We start from the raw sequence: 22,769 nt of genomic DNA on the forward strand, positions 1-22,769 counted from the left end.
AGATAAAGTACAAGGCAAAATGAGAGGACAGCAGCTGACATCACTCACATTATAAGTTTTCGAACTGCTAGGTTGACAGAAGCTAGGGCTAACAGAGCGAGCTGGGCCCATAACCCTTGTTGGGTGAGACCCAACCCAAAAAACCCTACTCATGCAGCAGAGTAACTACTGGCACACCTGCTTCTATAGAAACACAGCCTTTCCTGAGTCATTGCATTCATTTAACCCTTTCAGTGCTTGACTCACATTTTTATAATTAAAAATACATCATTATTTTTTAATATTTCTGACAGAACTCACCCCGACCTTCAAATTGCCAACCTCCCAGTCAGCAGTTTTTCTCCTGCTAGCAGTTTAACCCACCGTGCTACCCAGGGCTTTGTAAACCGCCTCGAGTCGCCGAAAGGCCGAGAGGGGTAGTATTCAAATATAGTAAATAAATAAATAACTAAATGGAGCCCCACTGTCTACACTCAGGGTAGTTTTCACCTTGCTCAAGACACCACCACACACCAAGGCTGTAGGTTTTGTGCTTTATTGAGAAAAAGCAAAATCAAAACAGAGAAATAAAGATGCAAAAGTTCAATAGGCAAAACAAAGTCTTAAATGCAAAGGCAAAGTTCCCAAGATCCAAAGGTAAATATCATGAAGCATAATTATTTAGCGATGGCCAAACAAGAGTCCATGGTAGACAGATAAAATCAGGATCAAAATCCAAGTCTCAAAGAAGCCAGAAGCATTCCGCAAAAGCCAAGATAATTCCACAGAAGTTAACAGGGAAAGAGCAACATTGGACTGACAGAAAATGCCTGTCGACTACATCATTAAATAAGTTTCCCTGACATGAAAGCATTGCGTTGACCTTTGGCTTCACGCTTGCTAGCAAGGCGTGTGCTTCTGCAAACTCTTAATTGTAAACGATCCTATCTACTCATTAATTCATTATTATCTTCAAGGCTGGACAACTCATTATCTTGGCCCAGCTGGGCCTGATCACCCTGGGAACCAAAAGGAGTCTCCACCTGCAGTTGTGGAGTTTCACTATATCTATCTAAAGGCACATTCCTTTCTCTGGGGAACAGACTATCAACCCCGTCTTCCTCACTAACTGGAACATGTTCAGAAATCTGTAACCCATCAGCCTCCTTGTCATCCTGCAGAAAGTCAGGCTCAGTAAGGCCCAGCATAAGTCCCAGACAGTTCAGTCTCAGACTCAGGCTCAGACTGAGCCACAACACCCACATGAAATGACATGGCAGGCCAAATTCTGCCTATGGGCCTTGTGTTGCTTACATTTAGTCTTCTCTATTTGGATGAAACATGGGATCAAGAATGCCAGCAGCAGTGAGCTTTGGTAAATGCCCCCATAACCCAGATTCATGCAACCCAAACTTGTGTATGTTCCTTGTGCCTTTGTGCAGCGTCTGTCTCCGTCCGTCATCCTGTCGTTCTGTGTCTCCCTCCCGTTCGCCCCTCCGTCGCATGCCTCACTTTGGGCAGCTCTGTGTGCATGCTTGCTTGCCGTGGGCTCGCCTTTCCCCGACTGTGAACCGTCCGATGCGCTAACAAGTCCCCCCTCCCTTCCCCTCCCCTCCTGGTCATTGGTACAGGTGTATTGAGGAGGACGAAGCCGGCCTGTTAGATTTGGAGCAGATGCCGCATTTTGGGAAGGGGCTGGACCTCCGCAAGGCCTCCGAGGAAGCTTTTGAAGTTAAAGAGGTGTATAATGCTACCTTAGACTCTGAGGCAATAAAACAGACCCTATACAGGCAGGCTAAGAATCAGGTAGGTATTCATTGGGACCCTGTAAGTTTGGCACTGAGCTGGGTATCTCAAGAATGGGGAAGGCCAGATGCGGCGAGCAGCCCCAAAATATTTGTTATTGGGGATGGGTCAGTGGGGGTCCATGGGTTGGCTTTTCCTCCTCTATATGCTCAAGAGGTGAGAAGAGAGAGAGAAACTAAAGCTTACATTAGGTTTTATTCCTGGGTAATTGCCATTTCTCGGCAGCCAAACCCTGTTGAAAGAATCGTGAGGAACCAAAGCCTATGGGAATTTTCATCACTCACCTTCAGCGAACAGGAATACCGACAATTTTGTGAAAGATTACACCATTTATAGTCTAGATCTAGATCTAAATCTATATAAATAAAAATATAATGTTCGTTTGTGGGATTAACGGAACTCAAAAACCACGACGAATTGACACCAAATTTGGCAGCAAAACACATTCTAATCCGATCTATGTCTTTCAAACAAAAAAACTCCATAAGAAATGAAGGGTAAATAACTTAAAACTCCCCAAAAAGAAAAATGCCTTACAGAGCATGCGCAAAAGCCCCTCTCCCCATTGTGCGAGAAGAATGAAGCACCAACCGTTGTGAGGGAAGAGAAGCCTCGCCATGGAGTCCCTTTCCATGCAGGAAGGCAGAGTCCATTTTCTTTTGGGGAGGGGAGGGATTGAGGAAAGGAAACAAGGAAGGAAGGAGAAGGCCTAGCTCAACAGAGGAGTGGGGGCTTGGCGAGGCAGGCCCTGGCAGCAGCTGGAGCCACCGCAGTGGCTCCATGAGGCCCACGTGGCTACCAGGCAACTCTTCCCCCAAGACCAGAGGATTGCAAGGCAAGCCTGACTGCAGGAGCGGTCAGGGTTTGGGGGGGAGGGTGGTGAAGGGAGGATGTGAACCATGGGAAGGCCAGCAACTCTCCCACTTGGGCTCCACATCCCCCCTTTCACCCCCACCCCAAAACCCTTTAAAAAACTCAAAAACCACTGGATGAATTGACACCAAATTTGGACACCATACACCTATCAGGCGAAGAAGTGACCATCACTCATAAAAACACTGAAAAAAACAGTGGAAGGGACTTAGAATGCCAAAAACCAAAAAATATATCACAACGCATGCTCAAAACCACATATGTATATGCAAACACACATATATACACATATACATAAATATATGCACAGATATGTTTGGAAAAATGACACCCCTTAAATTCTACACGACACAATTTAAACTCCAGATCTAGATCTATATATGTATAGGTCTATAAACCTATAGAGCTTTAGATCTATAGAGCTATAGATCTATAGGAACTAGAGCCTGTGAAGACTTTCCCAGCTCATCTTCAGGGAACAATAATACTGACATTGTTTTGGAAAGATGACATCCTTTAGAGTCTATATCTATAGGTTGATATTTATATATATAGTGATATAGATCTATACATCTATCTATGCATCAACATTAAGCCAAAGATGCCTACGTGAGCTGTTTCCATGGAACAGGGATGGGACATTGCCTCTCATCTTCTTCCAGCTTTGAGATGGAAAGAAAGAGAGCGGGGTCGTTTTTTGTCTCCATGCATGCCTCTTGTCTTCTGTCGTTTTCTACTAATATGCTGGAACTATACTAATTTATAGATGTTGTGTGTCTGTCGCTTTTATTTTCCCCTGCAATGTCAGGCGTCGTGTTTGATAAATACTTTGGGGGATGTATTGTCGAAGGCTTTCATGGCCGTAATCACTGGGTTGTTGTAGGTTTTTTCGGGCTATATGGCCATGTTCTAAAGGCATTTTCTCCTGACGTTTCGCCTGCATCTACAGCAAGCATCCTCAGAGGTAGCGAGGTCTGTTGGAACTAGGAAAAAGGGTTTATATATCTGTGGAATGACCAGGGTGAGACAAAGGACTCTTTTGTCTTCTGGAGCTAGGTGTGAATGTTTCAACTGACCACCTTGATTTGCATTTGATTGCCTGGCTGTGCCTGGAGCAATCTTTTGTTGAGAGGTAATTAGATGTCCTTGTTTGTTTCCTCTCTGTTCTTGTGCTGTTCTAATTTTAGAGTTTTTTAATACTGGTGGCCAGATCTTGTTCATTTTCATGGTTTCCTCCTTTCTGTTGAAATTGTCCACATGCTTGTGGATTTCAGTGGCTTCTCTGTGTAGTCTGACATGGTAGTTGTCCTCAAATAATATGCTGTGTCCAGGTTGGTTCCTCAGGTGCTCTGCTATGGCTGACTTCTCTGGTTGAAGTAGTCTGCAGTGCCTTTCATGTTCCTTGATTCGTGTGTTGGGCAATGCTGCGTTTGGTGGTCCCTATGTAGACTTGTCCACAGCTGCATGGTATACGGTAGACTCCTGCAGAGGTGAGAGGATCCCTCTTGTCCTTTGCTGAACGGAGCATTTGTTGGATTTTCTTGGTGGTTCTGTAGATTGTTTGTATGTTGTGTTTCCTCATCAGCTTCCCTCTGCGGTCAGTGGTTCCCTTGATGTCTGGCAAGAACACTTTTCCTCTGGGTGGATCTTCATCTTTATTCTCATGGCTTGTTATCGGTTGTCTTGCAGCTCTTCCAATGTCTGCGGTGGAGTCTCCATTGGCCTGGAGAGCCCAGTTGAGGTGGTTCAGTTCCTCTTGGAGGAGGTGGGCTTCGCAGATTCTTTTTGCATGGTCTGCCAAGGCTTTAATGGTGCTTCTTTTTTAACTTGGGTGATGGTTGGAGTTTTTCTGTAGATATCTATGTGCGTGTGTGGGTTTTCTCTAAACGGTGTGACCCAATTGTTGATCTGGTTTACGGATGACTAGGACATCCAGAAAAGGCAGTCTTCCTTCATTTTCTTTTTCCATTGTGAATTGGATGTTTGGGTGGATGCTGTTGAGATGGTCCAGGAACCTGTTGAGTTCTTCTTCTCCATGGCTCCAAATGGTGAAGGTGTTATCCACATATCTGAACCATATGTTTGGGTGGATGCTGTTGAGATGGTCCAGGAACCTGTTGAGTTCTTCCTCTCCATGGCTCCAAATGGTGAAGGTGTCATCCACATATCTGAACCATATGTTTGGGTGGATGCTGTTGAGATGGTCCAGGAACCTGTTGAGTTCTTCCTCTCCATGGCTCCAAATGGTGAAGGTGTAATCCACATATCTGAACCATATGTTTGGGTGGATGCTGTTGAGATGGTCCAGGAACCTGTTGAGTTCTTCCTCTCCATGGCTCCAAATGGTGAAGGTGTCATCCACATATCTGAACCATATGTTTGGGTGGATGCTGTTGAGATGGTCCAGGAACCTGTTGAGTTCTTCCTCTCCATGGCTCCAAATGGTGAAGGTGTCATCCACATATCTGAACCATATGTTTGGGTGGATGCTGTTGAGATGGTCCAGGAACCTGTTGAGTTCTTCTTCTCCATGGCTCCAAATGGTGAAGGTGTCATCCACATATCTGAACCATATGTTTGGGTGGATGCTGTTGAGATGGTCCAGGAACCTGTTGAGTTCTTCCTCTCCATGGCTCCAAATGGTGGTGTCATCCACATATCTGAACCATATGTTTGGGTGGATGCTGTTGAGATGGTCCAGGAACCTGTTGAGTTCTTCTTCTCCATGGCTCCAAATGGTGAAGGTGTCATCCACATATCTGAACCATATGTTTGAGTGGATGCTGTTGAGATGGTCCAGGAACCTGTTGAGTTCTTCTTCTCCATGGCTCCAAATGGTGAAGGTGTAATCCACATATCTGAACCATATGTTTGGGTGGATGCTGTTGAGATGGTCCAGGAACCTGTTGAGTTCTTCTTCTCCATGGCTCCAAATGGTGAAGGTGTCATCCATATATCTGAACCATATGTGTGGGTGGATGCTGTTGAGATGGTCCAGGAACCTGTTGAGTTCTTCCTCTCCATGGCGCCAAATGGTGAAGGTGTCATCCACATATCTGAACCATATGTGTGGGTGGATGCTGTTGAGATGGTCCAGGAACCTGTTGAGTTCTTCTTCTCCATGGCTCCAAATGGTGAAGGTGTCATCCACATCTCTGAACCATATCGTGGGCTTTTTTGTTGCTGTTTCCAGAGCTTGTTTTTCAAAGTGTTCCATGTAGAAATTAGCTATGGCCGGGCTGAGGGGGCTCCCCATAGCTACTCCATCTTTCTGTTCATAGCTACTTTCACTGGGACAATGACCAACAGACCTCACTACCTCTGAGGATGCTTGCCATAGATGCAGGTGAAACGTCAGGAGAAAATGCCTTTAGAATATGGCCATATAGCCCGAAAAAACCTACAACAACCCACTTTGGGGGATGTTGTTTACGAACCCTGGAAATAATTTTTCAGCTGGGGGGGGGGCAATATTTTCTTTCATATATTCCTTCTACATAGCTGTATAAAATCCAGATTATCTGCTATGTGTCAGTGTAGACTCAGATAATCCAGTTCAAAGCAGATAATGTGGATTATCTCCCTTACTATTCTGGATTATATGGCAGTATAGAAGGGCCCTCGGACTGCCTATTTGACTCCCAGTATCTTTTGTGCTATTCAGGCTGGATCTACACTGCCATATAATATAATTTACTAATAATATAATATAGCAGCGGTTCTCAACCTGGGGGTCGCGGCCCCCAAGGGGGTCGCCTGGCCATTTCGGAGGGGTCGCGAGGCCGGCAAGGGGTCAGAGCTGAATTGGTCGAAGGTACTGCAAATACGATCATCTGTTGCCCATACTCCTCCAAACATATTGTTTTTGTGATTAATCATTATGCATTAATTATGTTCAATTTATGACAATGAAATTTATGACATCCTGCATATTGAATATTTATGTGACAATTCATAGCAGTAGCTAAATTACAGTTATGAAATAGCAACAAAAATAATTTTATGGTCGGGGGTCACCACAACATGAGGAACTGTATTTAGGGGTTAAGGCATTAGAAAGGTTGAGAACCACTGTAATATAGTATATTATATATATATATAATATTTATAATATTATAATGTAATACAGTATAATGCTAGTAATAACAATACAATATTATAATGTAATATAATATTATAATGTAATACAATATAATGCTAGTAATAATAATACAATATTATAATTATAAGTATATATTTATATTACATGTAATATTACTAATAACATTACAATATAATGGTATAGAGCAATAGTAATATATAATACTTTTTTTCCAAATTAAAATCCATCCCTCCAACAGTTTGAGAGACTGTGACCTGGCCCTCTGTTTAAAAAGTTTGAGGACCCCTGGGCTAAACTCTTTTGCCAGCAGGATTGCTAACCAACAGGTCAGTGGTTCGAATCCAGGGAGAGCAGGTTGAGCTTCCTCTGTCAGCTCCAGCTCCCCATGCAGGGATATGAGAGAAGACTCCCATAAGGATGGTAAAACATCAAACATCCGTGTGTTCCCTGGGCAACGTCCTTGCAAAGGGCCAATTCTCTCACACCAGAAGTGGCTTACAGTTTCCGCTCCTGACACACACACCCAAAAAAAAATAATCTGGATTATATAGTAGAGTAGAAGGGGCCTAATCGTACTTCCTCACCATTAAATGGGTGGTGCACCACAAAATCCTCACTTGAAATGACAGTGGTGGCATTCCATCTTGGGCTTCTTGGTCAGCAGTTCGAATCCGGGGAGAGCAGGTTGAGCTCCCTCTGTCAGCTCCAGCTCCCCATGCAGGGATATGAGAGAAAACTCCCACAAGGATGGTAAAACATCAAACATCCGTGTGTCCCCTGGGCAACGTCCTTGCAGACGGCCAATTCTTTCACACCAGAAGTGGCTTACAGTTTCCGCTCCTGACACACACACACACAATCTGGATTGTATAGTAGTGTAGAAGGGTCCTAATTGTACTTCCTCACCATTAAATAGGTGGTGCACCACTTGCAATGAAAGTGATGGCATTCCATCTTGGGCTTCTTGCAGGTGTCTGAGGATCAGGTCCAGGGACGGCTCAACCATTACACAAAGTAAGCCTTTGCCGTATAGTTGATTTTGCCCAGGGGTGCTCTTGAGGCACTCTTGGGGGAAAATAGACCTTGACATATGCGAGTTGTAGTTACTGGGAGGTATAGTTCACCTACAATCAAAGAGCATCCTGAACTCCACCAATGATGGAATTGAACCAAATATGGCACACAGAACTCCCATGACGAACAGAAAATATATATCAGTGATTGGTTGGGGGGGGGGGCACCAAAATACTGTTTGCTTACTGTTGAAAATTGCCTCTGATCAGGTCAGCATGTGTTATTCCCCTTACTGTGTTTTCTTCTTCCGTCCTAGGCTTATGCAATGATGTTGTCCCTTTCCGAGAACACGCCACTCCATCCCTCTTCCCAGAATTCTCTGGATGCTTGGTTGAGCATGGCAGGGGCGGCTTCAGAGCCAGGAGGCTTCAGCTCCGTCGGCCATCTCTGAGGGATTTGAGGGGGGCACCTGGCCAGAAACGATCCCAGGTGCCACGCGGGGCCTCTCCGAAATCCTGGCCAGAGGAAGACTGATCGGAAAAGGCCCCTGGGCCTGGGAGGAGAAACCCGCCACCGATGATCCATCTCCCATTGGGTCCGATGGGACACCACCACCACCCCCAGCAGCCCCACAATCCTGCCATCTCTGATGATGCATAGCACATGCCGGGAGTGGGTTTGCTTTTGGGATCTGCAAATGAAAAAATAGACTGTCCCCTCTCTCTGAGCCAGCAAGAACCTACTTATTGTAAACTTAAGAAACCTTGAAGTCCTTTGATTGATCCTCATTATCACGTTCTGCGGAGGAGAAGACTTTCTCAGCCCGCTCTCATTCTAATCAAGTCACTGGAGCTCCACTGAGATTGCAAACACTGTTTGACTTCCGACTGCTTTTTTTCCCCTTCCTTTTGAAACAAGTGTCAAATTCCAGTCCGTGGGTGTTTAGAGTGTGAACTCATGCTGCGAGCAACCATTCTCCGAACGTGTTGACCTAACCTGTGCCGCGAACCAGTCTCCGAACATATTGACCCAACCTGTTCCGTGAACTATTCTCCGAACGTATTGACCCAACCTGTGCCGCGAACCATTCTCCAAACATATTGACCCAACCTGTGCCGCGAACCATTCTCCAAACATATTGACCCAACCTGTGCCGCAAACCATTCTCCGAACACATTGACCCAACCCGTGCCGCAAACCATTCTCCAAACATATTGACCCAACCTGTGCCGCGAACCATTCTCCAAACATATTGACCCAACCTGTGCCGCGAACCATTCTCTGAACATGTTGACCCAACCTGTGCCGCGAACCATTCTCCGAACGTGTTGACCCAACCTGTGCCGCGAACCATTCTCCAAACGTGTTGACCCAACCTGTGCCGCGAACCATTCTCCGAACGTGTTGACCCAACCTGTGCCGCGAACCATTCTCCGAACATGTTGACCCAACCCGTGCCGCAAACCATTCTCCAAATGTGTTGACCCAACCCGTTCTGCGAGCAACCATCTCCGAACATGTTGACCAAATCACTCCAATCTAATGTTCTTTCTTCCTTTCTTTTTGAAAGAATACCCCTCTATCTGTAACCCCTACAACCTTCAAGTTTTACTACTTTTAGTGAAAACATCATATTCTTAAGCAGAGCACTGTAACCCTTACCTGCAACCCCTACAACCCCAAGGTCATCTGCCTTCAAGTGTTCTCACTTTTAGTGAAAACATCATCCTCTTAAGCAGAGGACCGTCATCATTGAGGTCAACCACTTCTCTTGTGGTTGTTGAATGAAAAATTATGTATATTTTTTAAGACAGACACAATCCATGATATTTCTCTGTCCTTCCTTGATAGGAGAATTGTTGCCCGCAAGGATGGCGGGCATCCGAATGTCCACAAGGATCTGTTTCCAATCCGTGGAGAAAGACAAAGAGAGAGGAACAAACCCATTTCAGACCCAACCCAGAAAGAATCACAAGTCTTACTTTCAAAGAACCCTTATTGCTTTTCTCCAGTGTTTTGCTTGACAAAGAGCTTCCACATCTGAATGCCTTGAATGTTAGTGTTAGCAGATATCTGGGAATGAAAGCTGATGCGTCCAAGGCTGGAAGATCCAAAGCCAACGCTGAAATTTTCCTCCACAATTCCCTTCCTCCTATGGGCTGTTGGCATCTCATAGGAAGGATATTTCCACTGGAACCATTAAGTACCAGCAATGTTAAGCCAGAGGTCCAGTGTCCGAACAGCTTACAACATACCTTATTCAAATACAAGGGGTAAATTTTTCCTCCCAATTCTAAAACAGATTCTGAAGGTCAAATTGATGCAAATAATAACCGGAAGTGTTTGAGAGATTCACTTTTGTTGTTGATTTCTGCTTTAATTAGACTTTTTGGTTCTCATCCTCCTCCTCAATGCCAGTGTTTTCAGTAAGAGCACATAAAACTTTGGAGAGCTTCTGTTCAACAGTTTCTAAGCTCTCTGCTTGAGTGGTGATGGCACAATCGTCAGCATAGATGAAACTCTCTGCTCCTTCTGGCAGTGGCTGGTCATTTGTGTAAATGTTAAACATTGATGGAGCAAGCTTTAGAGAGCTTCTTTTCAATCATCTCAAAGCTCCCTGTTTGAGTGGAGATGGCACAATCGTCAGCATAGATGAAACTCTCTGTCCCTTCTGGCAGTGGCTGGTCATTTGTGTAAATGTTGAACATTGATGGAGCAAGCTTTGGTGAACTTCTGTTCAACCATCTCAAAGCTCCCTGTTTGAGTGGTGATGGCACAATCGTCAGCATAGATGAAACTCTCTGTCCCTTCTGGCAGTGGCTGGTCATTTGTGTAAATGTTAAACATTGATGGAGTAAGCTTTAGAGAGCTTCTCTTCAACCATTTCAAAGCTCCCTGTTTGAGTGGTGATGGCACAATTGTCAGCATAGATGAAACTCTCTGTCCCTTCTGGCAGTGGCTAGTCATTCATGTAAATGTTAAACATTGATGGAGCAAGCTTTAGAGAGCTTCTGTTCAACCATCACAAAGCTCCCTGTTTGAGTGGTGATGGCACGATCGTCAGCATAGATGAAACTCTCTGTCCCTTCTGGCAGTGGCTAGTCATTCATGTAAATGTTAAACATTGATGGAGCAAGCTTTAGAGAGCTTCTCTTGAACCTTGATGGAGCAAGCTTTAGAGAGCTTCGCTTCAACCATCACAAAGCTCCCTGTTTGAGTGGTGATGGCACGATCGTCAGCATAGATGAAACTCTCTGTCCCTTCTGGCAGTGGCTAGTCATTCATGTAAATGTTAAACATTGATGGAGCAAGCTTTAGAGAGCTTCTCTTGAACCTTGATGGAGCAAGCTTTAGAGAGCTTCGCTTCAACCATCACAAAGCTCCCTGGTTTGAGTGGTGATGGCATGATCGTCAGCATAGATGAAACTCTCTGTCCCTTCTGGCAGTGGCTGGTCATTCGTGTAAATGGTAAACATTGATGGAGCAAGCTTTAGAGAGCTTCTCTTCAACAAGTCAAATCTCCCTGTTTGAGTGGTGATGGCACAATCGTCAGCATAGATGAAACTCTCTGTCCCTTCTGGCAGTGGCTGGTCATTCGTGTAAATGGTAAACATTGATGGAGCAAGCTTTAGAGAGCTTCTCTTCAACAAGTCAAATCTCCCTGTTTGAGTGGTGATGGCACAATCGTCAACATAGATGAATCTCTCTGTCCCTTCCGGCAGGAGCTGATCATTTGTGTAAATGTTAAACATGGATGGCGCAAGCATGCTCCCCTGAGGTAGGCCATTCTTCTGTATTTGCCATCTGCTTCTCTGACCCTGGAACTCTTTGATAACACAATTATGATTATACTATACAACACGGTTTTTGTTTCTGGGTTATCAGTGTCATTTCCTAATTGGTACTATCATAAGAACATGGAAGAAGTTGTCGAAGGCTTTCATGGCTGGAATCACTGTTGTCATTAAACCAAGACAACAGACTGAAGACTGTGCATTGTGTACTAACACTATCCCTTCTCCCTCTTCCTTCCTCAGCTAGCCCATCTCTTTGCTACTTCTCATATGGGTATAGTTATACAACCAACTTCAAACTGTATTGCTCCCATGTAATTATCTGGGCTCTCTCAAAAGCACCCTGATAAGTCTAGTTTGCTCAAACCATGCTAGAAATCCTCACCAAGCTATATTTTTCAGGGTGTATCTGGGGTGGTGAGCTCCACAGTTGAACAGCTCTTATGGCAGGGAAGTTCTTCCTAACGTTCAGGTGGAATCTCCTTTCCTTTGTCATTGGAATCCATGACTTCATTGGTCTTAGTGTCAAGGGCTGTAGAATGCAAGCCTTGCTTCCTCTTCCTTATGAGTGAGTGACTGCACAGCAGAAGCGTGCTGGGCCCATAACCAATTGTTAGTGAAATCTCCTCACAGCAAGGCAAGGAAACACATTGATCACAGTCTCCTTTAGGCTATAAACTAATTTATTGTTCAACTATTTGCATTAGAAGCTAAGCAATGTAGCTCCATTCGGCAGCTACATCGCGAACACAGAACACGCTGTTATCAGTAGCAGTTCACACCTCCTGCATTCCAGAGCGACTTATGATGTACGACACACTACACTGCATCCATTGCTCTCTGCACTAAGATTTATGACCTCTCTAGGAATGCCGATTCTCTTCATGGTTCAGTTAACTCTTTCCACACAGGAATTTACACTTGGCACATTGCATTGCATTGTTTAAACATACAAACACACTTTGAAATCTACATTATATATTTCAAAACACATTAACATTTTTGGATATGGCTCTCATGTCTCCTCTCAACCTTCTTTTCTGCAGATCAAGCTCCCTAAGCTGTTCCTCTTAGTGAGTCATGGTATCCAAATTTTTAGTTGCCCTTCTCTACATTGGGATTCAACCCCACAATGCTCAAGTCTGCAGTCCTCAATGAGGAACAGTTAGTTAGCTTTAGAATAGGCTGAGAGAATCCCTTCCCCCCTGACTCCTGAACGACAGTTGAAAGGCAGCTAATGGTTCTCTTCTCTCTGTTTCTGCTCTCATTCTGATTGGTTAGGATGTTTTTGGATGCTCTGCTATTTTGGGTAGTTTTCCGTAACAAAAAGGGTTATGGGCCCAGCACACCTCTGCTGCACAACTCTGCTTGCTGTGAGCTGAATGCTCAACTATAAGTATCCTGTTTGTGTTTTTGGATATTCTGGCTTTTTTGGGTAGTTTTCCCAAACTACCCCTTCCATCTTAGAGTCAATATCCTCTCGAATTGTGGGTTGGTTAGTTAGTTAGGCAATCCCTCATTGTCCCAGTAGGATAATCTTCCAAGATCAGTGTACTGGTGGGTCCGTAGGTGACTGTGGAGCCCTATTCTTGACCTGCATGTTCTCCCGCAGTGAGGGCATCGGTTTCCAGGTGGAAGGCGGTCCCGGTTGGGGTTAGCTTGACACACCTTCCTTTTGGCACGTTTCTCTCTTTCACCCTCCATTCGTGCCTCTTCAAATTCTGCAGCACTGCTGGTCACAGCTGACCTCCAGCTGGAGCGGTCAAGGGCCAGGGATTCCCAGTTCTCAGTGTCTATGCCAGAGATTTTAAGGTTGGCTTTGAGCCCATCTTTCAATCTCTTTTCCAGCCCAACAACATTCCGTTTTCCATTCTTGCACATTTTAGTGCAAATATTAAGACACAAATAGTGGCTGTTTTGGGCATTACATGATTCCTCTTGTACAGTGTTTACAGTGGCGTCCACAGTAGATGCTTTAGCTGTACTCCATAAAAAAGAAAAATCTGTGTATTTTACAAGCTTTGTAGATGCTGATTGGTTACCACAGAATCATAGAATCAAAGAGTTGGAAGAGACCTCATGGGCCATCCAGTCCAACCCCATTCTGCCAAGAAGCAGGAATATTGCATTCAAAGCACCCCTGACAGATGGCCATCCAGCCTCTGTTTAAAAGCTTCCAAAGAAGGAGCCTCCACCACACTCCGGGGCAGAGAGTTCCACTGCTGAACGGCTCTCACAGTCAGGAAGTTCTTCCTCATGTTCAGATGGAATCTCTCTCTTGTAGTTTGAAGAAAGTAGGAAAGGGTTTTATGATTGCCACCTAGTGGCTGTTTGGGGCATTACATGATTCCACTTGTAAAGTGTTTACAGTGGCGTCCACAGAAAATGCTTTAGCTGTACTCCATAAAAAGAAAAATCAGTGTATTTTGCAAGCTTTGTAGATGCTGATTGGTTACCAGTAAATGTCTGATGTTTATCTTTATTTTATATTCATAGAATCATAAATTCATAGAATCATAGAGTTGGAAGAGACCTCATGGGCCATCCAGTCCAACCCCCTACCAAGAAGCAGGAATATTGCATTCAAATCACCCCTGACAGATGGCCATCCAGCCTCTGTTTAAAAGCTTCCAAAGAAGGAGCCTCCACCACACTCTGGGGCAGAGAGTTCCATTGCTGAACGGCTCTAACAGTCAGGAAGTTCTTCCTAATGTTCTGATGGAATCTCCTTTCTTGTAGTTTGAAGAAAGTAGGAAAGGGTTGTTGTAGGTTTTTTGGGGGGCTATATGGCCACCTCACTACCTCACTACCTCTGAGGATGCTTGCCATAGATGCAGGCGAAACATCAGGAGAGAACGCCTCTAGACCATGACCATATAGCCCGAAGAAACCTACAACAACCCAGTGATTCCGGCCATGAAAGCCTTCAACAATACAAGTAGGAAACGGTTGTTGTAGGTTTTTTGGGGGGCTATATGGCCACCTCACTACCTCACTATCTTTGAGGATGCTTGCCATAGATGCAGGCGAAACATCAGGAGAGATCGCCTCTAGACCATGGCCATATAGCCCGAAAAAACCTACAACAACCCAGTGATTCCGGCCATGAAAGCCTTTGACAATACAAGTAGGAAAGGGTTGGGTTGTTGTAGGTTTTTTCGGGCTATATGGCCATATTCTAGAGGCATTCTCTCCTGACGTTTTGCCTGCATCTATGGCAAGCATCCTCAGAGGTAGTGAGATAGGAAAGCGTTTTCTGATTGCCACCTAGTGGCTGTTTTGGGCATTACATGATTCCTCTTGTACAGTATTTACAGTGGAGTCCACAGTAAATGCTTTAGCTGTACTCCATAAAAAAGAAAAATCTGTGTATTTTGCAAGCCTTACAGATGCTGATTGGTTACCAGTAAACGTCTGATAAACAAAGCCATCATAAAATAGTGTCCCTAATATAGAACATTTCCACACACAGAGAGTAGAGTCTCACTTATCTGACATAAATGAGCCGGCGGAATGTCAGATAAACGAATACGTTGGGTAGTACGGAATCTCTTACTGTTACCCGTCCGTCGCAGAGCTAGACAATAGGCATGTGCAATCCATGGTCCTAAATCAGTGATTCCCAACCTTTCTAACACTGTGACCCCTAAATATGGTTCGTCATGTTGTGGTGACCCTCAACCATAAAATTAAGTAGGCGAGTGCAAAGATCAGGCCTCATGCGAATGAGCCCTTGAGGGCTCCTTCACGCTAGGCCTGGCCTTGTGCAAAGCCTTGGGGGGTGGGCCAAAGACTTGGACGCAGGGCCAAAGGAGGCAGCCTCTTGACCCCTCCAAAATGGCCAAATGACCCCCTTGGTGGTCGCGACCCCCAGGTTGAGAACCGCTGTTCTAAATGGTTCTAAAGTACTTACAAAACTAAAGTTCTGGTTGTCAAAACTAGGGGGTGCTGGTGCTTTGCTTCTACTAAACTTCTGCTGGTGAAAATTTCAGAACTCTAACAAAACTTTCACAATTTCATTATTATTTCATTATTGGTGATTTTTATGACAGAACCTATTAGGAACCGCCATTTATAATGAAATTATGAAAGTTGTGTTAGAGTTCTGAAAGTTTGACAACCAGAAAGTTCTAGTTGTCAAAACTAGAGAGCGCTGGTGCTTTGCTTCTACAGTGTTGCTAAAGTTCTGGTGGTGAAAATTTCAGAACTCTAACAAAACTTTCACAATGTCATTATTATTTCATTATTGGTGATTTTTATGACAGAACCTATTAGGAACCGCCATTTATAATGAAATTATGAAAGTTGTGTTAGAGTTCTGAAAGTTTGACAACCAGAAAGTTCTAGTTGTCAAAACTAGAGAGCGCTGGTGCTTTGCTTCTACAGTGTTGCTAAAGTTCTGGTGGTGAAAATTTCAGAACTCTAACAAAACTTTCACAATGTCATTATTATTTCATTATTGGTGATTTTTATGACAGAACCTATTAGGAACCGCCATTTATAATGAAATTATGAAAGTTGTGTTAGAGTTCTGAAAGTCTGACAACCAGAAAGTTCTGGTTGCCAAAACTAGGGGGCGCTGGTGCTTTGCTTCTACAGTGTTGCTAAAGTTCTGGTGGTGAAAATTTCAGAACTCTAACAAAACGTTCAAAATTTCATTATTATTTCATTATTGGTGATATTTATGACAGAACCTATTAGGAACTGCCATTCATAATGAAATTTTGAAAGTTGTGTTACAGTTCTGAAAGTTTCACCACCAGAACCTTAGCAACTCTGTAGAAGCAAAGCACCAGCGCCCCCTAGTTCTCACCACCAGAACTTTAATTTTGTAAGTACTCTAGAACTATTTAGAACCATGGTTGCACATGCCTACTAGACACCTAGAATACTAACAACAGGGACTCAAAGAGTTCAGGCAAGGCAACGCCTCGGGGATAGAGTGGCCCAGCAGGAAGTGCTCGGATGCAGAAGAGGAGCGTAGAAATCACAGAGGGAAGGAGGGAGGACGCTTCCGCTTCCGGTCCTGCCTCTTTTCCCCCTTTCCTCCTTCTTCCTCTTCCGTGTCTTGCCTTTTTTTACTTATTCGGAATAGAGAGAGAGTTGGGAAAATGCTGACGGAAAGGGGGAGCATCAGATAAGAGAAACGGATAAGATGGAATGTCGGATAAGCAAAGGTCGGATAAGCAAGACTCTACTGTATATATATGGATCGTTCGATGATGGGGTTCCTGGGCCTCAAACAGGAGGAAAGTCAATACAGAAGGACGTCGGCACGTTCCTCCCAATGAGGCGGAAGAGACATATTTCTGGCCAATTGTACCAAATGTAAGCTGTAGAATAACGCAGCAAATACGAAGCACTGGAACGCGTTTCTCTCCAAATGTACTGCAAGCTACTGACTTAACATTCATTGTTTAAATATGCTGTAATTTTTATTTTTATTTTTCGTCGTGGTCAGAGGGAGGGCGGGGGACTGTATCCTGATGTAGAAACCGATACGAAATAATGAAGGAACGGTGCTCAACGGATGGGCATCTCTGCTGACGATACTGCGGGCGGACATTTTCTGTAACGCTCCATCGTGACATCCGCAAAGCCATGGGAATCTTTCCTTTATATTTAACAGAAACTGTGATTAAAAGGTTTTGTTTCTCCTTGAAATCCAAGTCTTTTTTTTCTCCTCTTTCCGGCGCGTCTATTCTGGATGGTACCATTCAGAGATGAACAAATAACCAATCTTAAAGCAGTGGTGTCCAATCTTTGGTCTTCCAGGTCTTGGGGACTTCAGCTCCCAGAATCCTTGGCCACTGGACCAGCTGGCAAGGACTTCTGGGGGTTGGGGTCCCAAACTTATAGGACCAGAGGGTGGGCACCATTTGAAGAGAGCATCCCTCCAGAGATCAGGAGGTAACCTTGTGTGCAATTGCTTGGGAGTAAGGCCCACCAAACGTACTAACACAGAGTCATTTTTATATCTGGTTTCGTGTATCCACTTCCAACACTATAAGTCCTCTCTAGATGTACTCCAGGTCCTCCAACATTAGTCTTTAATCTCAATTGGGTTCGCTATTATCCACAGTGTTGTATTTCCATAAGTACATGAGAAAGTGTTGTACTCCATACATTGCTAACCGGGCACATCTACACTGACCACAATGCAGGATAGAAGTGGCAGAGGAGGAGACAATTCCAACATGGAGCTTGTCTCAAGCTCAGGAACCAGGTCACAATCGAGACAGTGCTTAGATGCACTGGAAATTTCAGTTCTGGGATCTGCAGAATCCATAACTTTGGCATTTGTGGATCACCATGGATGGTCTTCTGCCAGGAGTGATTTGATTGTGTTTTCCTGCATGGCAGTGAGTTGGATTGGATGGCTCTTGGGGTCCCTTCCAACTCCAGGATTCTATCTATCTTTCTATATTTCTATCTCTTAGGGTTGGATTGGGTGGTCCTTGGGTCTCTTCCTGCTCTAGGATTCTGTCCATCCATCCATCCATCCATCCATGTTAGAGGGTTGGGTGGATGGCCCTTGGAGTGTCTTCCAGCTCTAAGATTCTATCTATCTATCTGATTTCTATCTATCTCTTATGATCGGATTGGATGACCCTTGGGGTCTCTTCCTGCTATAGGAGTCAATCTATCCATCCATCCATCTTAGAGGGTTGGGCTGGATGGCCCTTGGAGTGTCTTCCAGCTCTAAGATTCTATCTATCTATCTGTTTGTCTGTCTATCTATCTGTCTGTCTATCTCTTATGGTTGGATTGGATGATCCTTGGGTCTTTTCCTGCTATAGGAGTCTATCTCTATCCACCCATCCATCTATGTTAGAGGGTTGGGCTGGATGGCCCTTGGAGTGTCTTCCAGCTCTAAGATTCTATCTATCTATCTGGTTTCAATCGATCTCTTATGATTGGATTGGAGGGCCCTTGAGGTCTCTTCCTGCTATAGGAGTCTGCGAGTCTGTCTGTCTGTCTGTCCATCCATCCATCCATCCATCCATACTTAGAGGGTTGGGCTGGATGGCCCTTGGAGTGTCTCCCAACTCTAAGATTCATTCTCTCTCTTTCCTTTTCTCTCTCTTATGGTTGGACTGGATGGCCTTGGGGTCTCTTCTTGCTCAAGGATTCTCTCTCTCTGTCTGTCTGTCTGTCCGTCCACCCATCCATCCTTATTGGAGGGTTGGGCTGGATGGCCCTTGGAGTGTCTCTCAACGCTAAGATTCATTAATATTCTCTCTCTCTCTCTCTTATGGTTGGACTAGATGGCCCTTGGAGTCTCTGCCTGTTCAAGGATTCTATCTATCTGTCTGTCTCTCTGTCTGTCTGTCCATCCGTCCTTCCATCCTTATTAGAGGGTGGCCCTTGGAGTGTCTCCCAACTCTAAGATTCATTCTCTCTCTTTCTCTCTCTCTTATGGTTGGACTGGATGGCCCTTGGAGTCTCTGCCTGTTCAAGGATTCTATCTGTCTGTCTGTCCGTCCGTCCATCCATCCATCCTTATTAAAAAGTTGGGCTGGATGGCCCTTGGAGTGTCTCCCAACGCTAAGATTCATTCATATTCTCTCTCTCTCTCTCTCTCTCTTATGGTTGGACTGGATGGCCCTTGGGGTCTCTTCCTGGTCTAGGAGTCTATCTATCTATCTATCTATCTATCTATCTATCTATTCACCACCCATCCATCTATCTTAGAGGGTTGGACTGGATGGCCCTTGGGGTCTCTTCCTGGTCTAGGAGTCTATCTATCTATCTATCTATCTATCTATCTATCTATCTATCTATTCACCACCCACCCATCCATCTTCCTACTCTAGGAATCTATCTATCTATCTATCTATCTATCTATCTATTCACCACCCATCCATCTATCTTAGAGGGTTGGACTGGATGGCCCTTGGGGTCTCTTCCTGGTCTAGGAGTCTGTCCGTCTATCTATCTATCTATCTATCTATCTATCTATCTATTCACCACCCACCCATCCATCTTCCTGCTCTAGGAATCTATCTATCTATCTATCTATCTATCTATCTATCTATCTATTCACCACCCATCCATCTATCTTAGAGGGTTGGACTGGATGGCCCCTGGGGTCTCTTCCTGCTCTAGGAATCTATCTATCTATCCCCGTAACTATCTTAGATGGTTGGACTGGATGGCCAACCTTGGGGTCTCTTCCATCCTGCACCCATCATTTCAGGGCCCTTTTTTTCGATCCACGTGGAGTGGTCAGTGGCAGATGTGCCCAAAGTGTTGCTTGTTGGGGTCTTATAGAGAGTTTTCTTAGTGAACCAAATATGATTTGACTCTGGATTTAACCCTGAATGCCGAGATGAACCTTCAGTATATGGTCAGCCAAACCAGCTGCTTTTTGGGTCCTGGAGATCCATCTTTCGGTCCAGTCTTATCAATGCCACTAAGTAAAATCCACAGGTTGAATTAACACAGTTTGACGCCACTTTAGCTAAAATGACTCATTGCTATGGTATCCTCGGAGTTGTCATTTGGGATCGAATACTAAAGACTTGATCAAGCGACCACTTCGGTCATTCCATTGCACTGAGATGTGGTGTCAAACAGGACTAATTCGACAGTGTAGACGCACCCATGACATCCAACTGCATCTGAAACCAATACAGTGTAGGGATGCCTCTTTTCAAACGCCTGCCTATGGAAAAAAAAAGATGTAATTTTCATGTTGTTTTTTTTAAAAAAATAAACAAATGTATATAATATTATATAAATATAAATATAAATATATATATATATAAATGGTGGCAAGGATGATGATTTGTGTATTCCTTCCCGGTTCCTTTGCTGTTGTTACTACGCCCATCTGAATTAGGATATTTCTTTTTAGAACTTGTAAAGTCTTGTTTGGTTTGGTTTTTTAAAAAATCAATTGTAAATGTCTGGATTTTCCAAAATAATGTTTCTAAAACATTGTGAAAGAAGAAGAAAAAAATAGATGCGAGTTCCTTAAGCATCTTGGAAGTATTCTGTTTATAAGGAAAAGGAAATGCATGACTTGTCGTTTAGGGGTCCGTAGATGCACTTATGTATATGTGATTTTGTTGTCGTTTCATTTCGATTTGATTTCTATTTTATTTCTCTCCTGCGTTCGGGGCTAGAAGCCTCCAACTGCCAAGGAAAATTTTAAATAAGTGGCAGTTATGAATTAATATTGCATTTGCTTTTTCGTTGAGACATTCAGAAAGAGAGATGAGGGGGGGAGAGAGATGTAGAATATACTGAAAACAAAAGGCAAACGTTTTGCAAAACTTTCCACGCTCGGGATGTAACAAGACGAAAGCAACCGACGTTACGTGTAGAGAAATTCCTTTGCAAAGAGAAAATGACTAGAAAAGTGCTGATTTGGGGCGGGGTTAATGCTGTAGAATAGGAATGTAATACCAAAATGTAATCTTTCCAATGCGACGACGGATTTATACATGAGATTGATATGCAATAAACCTGTGTGTTTTTTAAAAAAGCAATGGCTGGCTTCTTGCATTTTCTTTGGGCTAGTGAAATAGAGCACTTTTAAGCCATCGCGGAGAGTGAGATTCTGGTCGCGGATAGCGTAACCTGAACCGCGGATACGGAGTCCCGATAAGTGGGTGCAGGCTTCCCGTGAATCCTGGCAAGATAAAGAAGCTAGCTCGATGTTCCCAAAAAAAAAAAGCAATGGCTGGCTCCTTGCATTTTCTTTGGGTTAGTGAAATAGAGCACTTTTAAGCCATCGCGGAGAGTGAGATTCTGGCCACGGATATCGTAACCCGAACCGCGGATACGGAGTCCCGATAAGTGGGTGCAGGCTGCCCGTGAATCCTGGCAAGATAAAGAAGCTAGCTCGATGTTCCCAAATCAAGAAATCTCAGCAAGTTGAAGAAGCCACAGAGGTATTTTATTCGAGTCAGTCCTTCTGGGACACCTTGCGGGATGGGCCTCGCAGGCCCGTAGCCAGGATTTCGTTTCGGGGGGGGGGGGGTTAATTTTTTTCAGGGGGAGGTTGGGGGGGGGGTGAGTTTCAGGGGGGCTGAGTATGAGTGAAAGAGGGTCTAGCCTAGCAAACCTTTTGTATCATTACCCCAATATCCCCATGCTTATGGGATATATTGAGTATGGTGATCAGATCATGATATGAATAAACATAAGTTTAAATAATGCACCAGTAAGGCCTTTTCGTGAACCACCATGAGAATTTCGGGGGGGGGGGCAGCTGAAGCCCCTCAAGCCCCCCCCCCCCGGCTACATGCCTGGGGCCTCGGGGGTACTGCTTTGCAGTGGCCAGTCCTTCCTTGAGGGTCGCTCCCAGAAGGTGTCATTAGGGGACTAATGCTCGACTCCACGGCCATTGTACTGTGGGGTCCCGCAGGGCTCTGTACTGTCCCCTATGTTGTTCAACATATACATGAAGCTGTTGGGAGAGATCATCCGGAGTTTCGGGGTGCGGTGTCATCTCTACGCAGATGATGTCCAACTCTGTTACTCCTTTCCACCTGCTACTAAGGAGGCTGTTCAAATCCTGAACCGGTGCTTGGCCACTGTAACGGTCTGGATGAGGGCGAACAAATTGAAATTGAATCCAGACAAGACAGAGGTACTCCTGGTCAGTCATAAGGCCGAACAGAGCATAGGGTTACAGCCTGTGTTGGACGGGGTTACACTCCCCCTGAAGACGCAGGTTTGCAGCTTGGGAGTGATGCTGGATGTATCGCTCAGCCTGGAACCCCAGGTTTCAGCGGTGACCAGGGGAGCATTCGCACAGTTAAAACTTGTCTGCCCGTACCTTGGGATGTCTGACTTGGCCACGGTAGCCAATAGGTGGGTATTTCCCACTTCCAATGCAGATTCCTGCTCTTTAATGGCTGACGGGGGCATGCGAGTCCAGAAGACAAAGGGTTGTGAAATACAGTTGAATGAATAACCTTGTCCCAATGAGGGACAGAACAAAGAGGGGTTATCAAGTCTTTCTATTCATGAGTGAAGGTGGGTCCGGCAGCGATGGTGCCCATGTCCATTGCATTTCCTGCGGAGTATTGTCCAAAGCAATGGTATTGGCAATCCACTGCTGGGTAAAGAGGGAATGGCATTGTGTAAAACAGGACACAACCTTCTCAGTGTGGGAAATGTCATGTCAGGTGATGAGTGGTTTTGTCATGTTCAAATAACTGCACGAAAGATGGTCCATAGATGAA

At 44.6% G+C, this 22,769-nt stretch overlaps 1 protein-coding gene across 3 annotated transcripts in view; it reads left to right on the plus strand.

Moving 5' to 3' along the window:
- The window catches only part of PRDM16 (PR/SET domain 16), a 637,493-nt gene extending 616,428 nt beyond the window's left edge, over positions 1-21,065 (plus strand). For 2 of the 3 annotated variants that reach the window (XM_067472770.1, XM_067472771.1), the window contains exons 16-17: positions 1,611-1,785; positions 8,091-21,065. In XM_067472770.1, the coding sequence (XP_067328871.1) occupies positions 1,611-1,785; positions 8,091-8,225 (310 nt within the window). In that variant the 3' untranslated portion in view covers positions 8,226-21,065. The remainder of the gene's footprint in view (positions 1-1,610; positions 1,786-8,090) is intronic. The other variant, XM_067472773.1, reaches the window with a different exon arrangement.
- The last annotated feature ends 1,704 nt before the right edge of the window (positions 21,066-22,769 follow it).

Source organism: Anolis sagrei, chromosome 13 (assembly GCF_037176765.1).
Source record: "Anolis sagrei isolate rAnoSag1 chromosome 13, rAnoSag1.mat, whole genome shotgun sequence".
Classification (NCBI taxonomy): Eukaryota; Metazoa; Chordata; class Lepidosauria; order Squamata; family Dactyloidae; genus Anolis; species Anolis sagrei.